The 6,606-nt window shown below is 28.8% G+C and overlaps 1 protein-coding gene across 1 annotated transcript; it reads right to left on the reverse strand.

The window, feature by feature from the left end:
• LOC109330762 (protein PLANT CADMIUM RESISTANCE 2-like) lies at positions 3,481-5,521 on the reverse strand. The gene is made up of 4 exons (XM_019565042.1): positions 5,325-5,521; positions 4,765-4,836; positions 4,447-4,659; positions 3,481-3,767 (listed from the first exon to the last, which is right to left on the reverse strand). The coding sequence occupies exons 1-4, from the start codon at positions 5,392-5,394 to the stop codon at positions 3,691-3,693; spliced, it is 432 nt and encodes a 143-aa protein (XP_019420587.1). The 5' UTR covers positions 5,395-5,521; the 3' UTR covers positions 3,481-3,690.

Here is a 6,606-nt window from a genome sequence, read left to right on the forward strand (position 1 = left end):
CAAAGACCATTTTTATAAGTTTATAAAATCATTGACACAATGTCTTTGTCAATAAAGCAAAGTTCAGCACTAGTATAACGTGAAGCATGAGGGCAACAATAATGTGTTTCCATGCAGATTCAACTATTGAAGACTTGAAAAAAATTAAAACTATGCGTACATCTCGATTTCAATCTAATCCAACCAAAAGGTACTTGTTATGCCCTAAATAATGTCAAAACACTTACTTTGAATGCTTATTAGTAAATCAAAGATCCAAAAAGAAAAAAATGTAGCCTAAGCTTTGGTCAAGTATGCCTAGCTCCAGCCAAGCTTTAGTAAAATATAAATAATAAAATACCCAAACTCTATAAAATTTCAAACTTTAGTAACCGACCTATCCCATTTCATAAATTTAGCTATACTTATAAAATTTATCAAATAGAGTTATAAGTTACATTATATATTATTTTATTTTTGAAGTAATTAATTGAGTTTTGAGGTGACACTATAAGTCAGTTTTAGTTTTTAGGGACCCAGGTCCTACAACCTCTTCTATAAGTCTCACATATTTGCTGGTTCTCATAGGAAAATAGATCATTTGTTTAAAATGATGTCTCTTTCTATCTCTACATGATTGAAACCTAAGCTACTCTCATTCATTTATGTATCAACTATCTTATAATTTCTTATTTAAAAAAACAACATTATCTAGATGAAAACAATTGGTATGCAATTTTACATAAATTTTGTTTGTACAAAACATCATATAACCATTAATAAAAAAATTGTGTTAAAAATTATATTCATTTATTGTTTAATAAATATAAAATAAATAATATAGTATTATAAAATTAAATCTAACACTTTTTGATTCATTATAATATTGTGTTTTGCTAAGCAAAATACATTAAAATCGGCACAAGGAATGCTAACCCTATACAATAGAAGGATTAGAAGAAGAATCCTTTAAGAAGATAAGGCAATACAAGCTATTGGATCATTACACCAATTAGCAAAAACTAAATGAGTGAGAGCAATATTTGACAGAAACCACATTCAAGATCTAACTTGGATTAAATCCAATATATCCACATAACTCACTGCCTTCTCTTTGAAAATCAAGCCATTCCTCATAATCCAAATCGACCATACAACAACAAACCACAACATCTTCCATAAGCTTGAACCCTTAGAGTTAGTTCTAATGTTTTCATGCATATCCAACAGATCAATTAAATTTGTTGGAATTGTAGTGGACAGTTGAAGCCATGTATAAAAGCATTTCCAAACGGAAGATGCAAAATCACATTTTGCAGGACATACAGCGGCATTATTTACCCAAAACTTATATAGTGTCACACAAGTATTATATTAAAGTATCTGAGAATCTTATTTCAAATATAACAAAAGACATTTGCAAATCATTAAGAACAAAATCAGCAATAATTATCTACGTCAAATTCCAATTCAAACTCGAGTTAAGCATTTTGCCGTTGTGGTGAGCCGACCTAAATAATGTTAAAAAATTTACTTAAATTTTAACCATTTTAAAATCACTTTTTTAATATTTATATTATTGGATATTAATATATAACTCTTTTTAACATCCTTACTCTCTTAGGTCTGCTTTATAAATAATGTATTAAAAAAAGTTTCATTCCTAATATTATGTGTACACTTTACCGTCAAAGACCATTTTTATAAGTTTATAAAATCATTGACACAATGTCTTTGTCAATAAAGCAAAGTTCAGCACTAGTATAACGTGAAGCATGAGGGCAACAATAATGTGTTTCCATGCAGATTCAACTATTGAAGACTTGAAAAAAATTAAAACTATGCGTACATCTCGATTTCAATCTAATCCAACCAAAAGGTACTTGTTATGCCCTAAATAATGTCAAAACACTTACTTTGAATGCTTATTAGTAAATCAAAGATCCAAAAAGAAAAAAATGTAGCCTAAGCTTTGGTCAAGTATGCCTAGCTCCAGCCAAGCTTTAGTAAAATATAAATAATAAAATACCCAAACTCTATAAAATTTCAAACTTTAGTAACCGACCTATCCCATTTCATAAATTTAGCTATACTTATAAAATTTATCAAATAGAGTTATAAGTTACATTATATATTATTTTATTTTTGAAGTAATTAATTGAGTTTTGAGGTGACACTATAAGTCAGTTTTAGTTTTTAGGGACCCAGGTCCTACAACCTCTTCTATAAGTCTCACATATTTGCTGGTTCTCATAGGAAAATAGATCATTTGTTTAAAATGATGTCTCTTTCTATCTCTACATGATTGAAACCTAAGCTACTCTCATTCATTTATGTATCAACTATCTTATAATTTCTTATTTAAAAAAACAACATTATCTAGATGAAAACAATTGGTATGCAATTTTACATAAATTTTGTTTGTACAAAACATCATATAACCATTAATAAAAAAATTGTGTTAAAAATTATATTCATTTATTGTTTAATAAATATAAAATAAATAATATAGTATTATAAAATTAAATCTAACACTTTTTGATTCATTATAATATTGTGTTTTGCTAAGCAAAATACATTAAAATCGGCACAAGGAATGCTAACCCTATACAATAGAAGGATTAGAAGAAGAATCCTTTAAGAAGATAAGGCAATACAAGCTATTGGATCATTACACCAATTAGCAAAAACTAAATGAGTGAGAGCAATATTTGACAGAAACCACATTCAAGATCTAACTTGGATTAAATCCAATATATCCACATAACTCACTGCCTTCTCTTTGAAAATCAAGCCATTCCTCATAATCCAAATCGACCATACAACAACAAACCACAACATCTTCCATAAGCTTGAACCCTTAGAGTTAGTTCTAATGTTTTCATGCATATCCAACAGATCAATTAAATTTGTTGGAATTGTAGTGGACAGTTGAAGCCATGTATAAAAGCATTTCCAAACGGAAGATGCAAAATCACAAGAAAGGAAAAGATGATCAATAGATTCCTCATGATTGAGACAAATAGCACACTTGACATCTTCCACCCAATGAATAACTTGTCTCTTGAATAACTCCACCTTTGTTGGAAGTCTTTGTCTAATGAGTTTCCAGATAAAACAAGAAATTTTTGAAGGCACACAATTAATCCAAGATTCATTATAATATCAATATCCAAGATAAAATACTTTTTGTCTTTATTAAATAATAGTTTTAAGATACTCGTTAATATTTTCCATTAAAAATTGTATTTTTCAGGCGCTATTAATTTCTTCAATTTCTTTATGTAGAAAAAAAATTCTTCCATAACCAAAAAAAAATATTCTTCAATTTCTATAGCAGATGTCAAACATCGAAGGGTCAATGATACATGTAATCTACTTTAAACTTTAAACTTTAAAGAATGCTGTAAGAATGTAATTCATATATAGAATGACGTTTTCTAACATTCAGTGGAATTTAAAGTATATCTCACTCACATGTAACTCCAACTTTGGATAAGATATACGATAGGCTTCAGCCACACAATATTGTATTTAAAGGGAAGAAACATTTTTCATGTTTTTATTACATCAATCATTGATAGGAATACATGCATTAACAACACTTTATTTAATTTTTCACACTACAAACAAAGCACAAACTGAGATGTAAAGAACATTATTCAAATGATAACATTAACGGTTCAAAAAATAACAATTGAATGCCACCGGCTAACGACTCATAGCACCAGCCACTGCCGGAGCCTCCATGACGCCTCGGCTACGCATTTCGACATTCCCATTCCAACCTGCGAGTAACCAAAGCACATTCCATATATATTGTATAGTTGTTTAGATAATCCAGGAAAAGTTACAAAAGAAGCTGCATAATACAAAATTAGAAATAATGATAATCCTGAGACTTTAATATAATGTTATTAATATAGTACTCGTCACTGATTATTAATTAAATTGTATATTGATGAAGTTAAATATAGATATATATTATACTTATATTAGAAAAATTAATAAATAACAACATTGTTACTTTTATTTATACCATTGTTATACTTTTAAGTCTTCATATCAACATTTTGGTAAAAATATAAATCATCTTAATTAAAAAATTAATTTTAAATGAAAATTAATTAATATGATTAGTATGATTCAATTGAAAATTAATTGGTATGATCAATTTTAAACAATTTTAGTTGATTTTAACCAATGTAATTATACGATCGATATAATTATTGCACCATATTAGTATGAGGATTGATTCACCCGTTTTTCGATTAAAACGGTTAATCCATTTTTTGTAAAATTAGATTTTACATTGTCAACATCATGTATATATTAATAATTATTGACTCTAATAAAAAATATATAATTGATGAAAGATATTGGAAGAGTAATGCATATATATTAAACTTCACACATAACTAATATAATGCATACATTTAGTGTAATGAGTCATAAATTTAATATTACCAGCAGAGAGGTCGAATCCACGGGCTTGGAGCTCACGATAACTTTGGCAAATGGATAAGTGGATGCACAAGCAACTCGCCAAACAATCTTTACATTGATTTCCCTCAATCCCATATAGCCTTCTTAATTTTGTACGATAAATGCAGGCATAGCATGATGCAACATGAGCAAAACCAGCGAGTATGAAGAATAGTGTTCCTTGTACACAACAAGCTGCAATTGCCAACACAGAAAGGGTACTTCACTATCTAATCTAATTATTTGAACAATAACTTCACACATGATTCCAAAGTAGGCAAGGTTGATTTAATAACTTACAACTTGTTCCCTTATCTGTGATCTCAGCTATCCTTCCAAAGCTTATACATGGGCACCATAATGTGAGGCAACCTAGTGATTAGAAATGAAAGTTATCACAAAATAAACACTAGCATTACCACATAGCCCAACATGTATTTAAATTATGCATGTGGGAATAATGTATCTTTGACTTATGATTAAAAGACATCTTTTGATTGATGATAACAAGAAGTTGACCTCCTCTAATACAATGTTAATGTTTCATCTTAAAATCAATTTGTAATGAAAGGAGTAATCAAACAGATATTTAAATCATGCATAGGAGAACGATACAGGCAATATAGGACTCGGTTCCCAACTCCATCATCCAGTACTTTTCAAGAAGTATAAAAAGTGTACATTGGAAAAGAAAATTCAGCACTTCTCCATATTTTAAAGTTTAAACATATCATTTTCTAGTATAAAATTACAGTTTCTTCTTCTTAAACAAAGATGTTATAAGGCGAATATTAACATTACCCTTTGTAAAACAAAGTTACAAGAGAATTTAGCAAAGCTGACGGAGGTAAGATAATTACAAGAGTGGCAGTCAGAGCAGCAGTGGCATAAGCCAGTGGACCATGATCCATGAGCAACCTTGTTGGCCATTGTTGAAGGATTTGATTCTGTGCAGTGAAGCTGAGGCTAAATGAAGAGAAAGGGTAGTTGCATGCAAGAAGAGAGTTCCAAAGAAATGATTCACCAGTTTAGCATGATTCACAAATTTGGTTGTTTTATATAAGAAATGATGATGCTAGTGAAAAATTCTACTTGTATTTTTGTAATAGAGGTTTAAAATGTGGTTAAGATAATTACTGTAGTTACAATTGTTCTTACAGTTATAACAATTGCACAGATTGCAACCGAATCCTTATGATTAAAAAATGTTGTTGAAATTAGTGTGATTTGATGTCAGAAAAAACGTTATGGTGTGACTAGAATACGATTTAATGTTGTACCCAGATATAGTAATATATTGTGATTCATTGTCACAATAAACTTACAAAGCAGTGCATTATAATATGGCAGTCACATTAAATAATTCAGTTAAAGTTTAATATAATGATTTGTGTATAACTTTTTAAGTTCATATTTCATATTATATACCTTTATTTTATCCTTTAATATTCTTTATATTTTATAAACTACATATATTAAAAAAATATAGATAGTTAATCTCTGCAGTGCACGGCAACACAACTTGTATTGGAAAATTAGTCGAGGAATATAACAATTTCTTCTTTCCTACAAAATCTAACCTCAAAAGCTTAAAATAAAAAAATTATTCTTTCTTCTTATTAGAACGATTCTTAAACTAATTTATTGAGAGTGTATAACATCTTACAATTATTATGTAATTACTACTCAAATGATTTTTGTTTTTGAAATAAAAATAAATAGATAATAAATGATTTTTACAATTTAAGTACATGAAGTTGTGTGATAAAAGACAAGAATCCTGTAACATTTGTCACTTGGGGACCACATTATTTGATAGCTGTGTCATGGATCTTAGTTGTGCGTGTTACTCTCATCTTTGGAATTATAACCAGTGTGGCTCACATGCTTGTGCCACTTCTCCACGTCAACAATTGTTGTCCTTTGTTCCGGAGAGAGAAAAATTGTTAATTTTGCACTTAATTTTAAATAGAGAAATGTTATTTATTATATTTTGAGGGATAAAAATTTATATCATATTATTTATTTCATTTATTTTTTTATCCTAACCCTTTGTTCTAAAACTACTGTTTATCAACACCAAGTTAAAAATTTGGGTATCTTTTGTATGGATTGAATTTTCATACATTGTGGATGAACTTC

Source organism: Lupinus angustifolius, chromosome LG17 (genome assembly GCF_001865875.1).
Source record: "Lupinus angustifolius cultivar Tanjil chromosome LG17, LupAngTanjil_v1.0, whole genome shotgun sequence".
Taxonomy (NCBI): domain Eukaryota; kingdom Viridiplantae; phylum Streptophyta; class Magnoliopsida; order Fabales; family Fabaceae; genus Lupinus; species Lupinus angustifolius.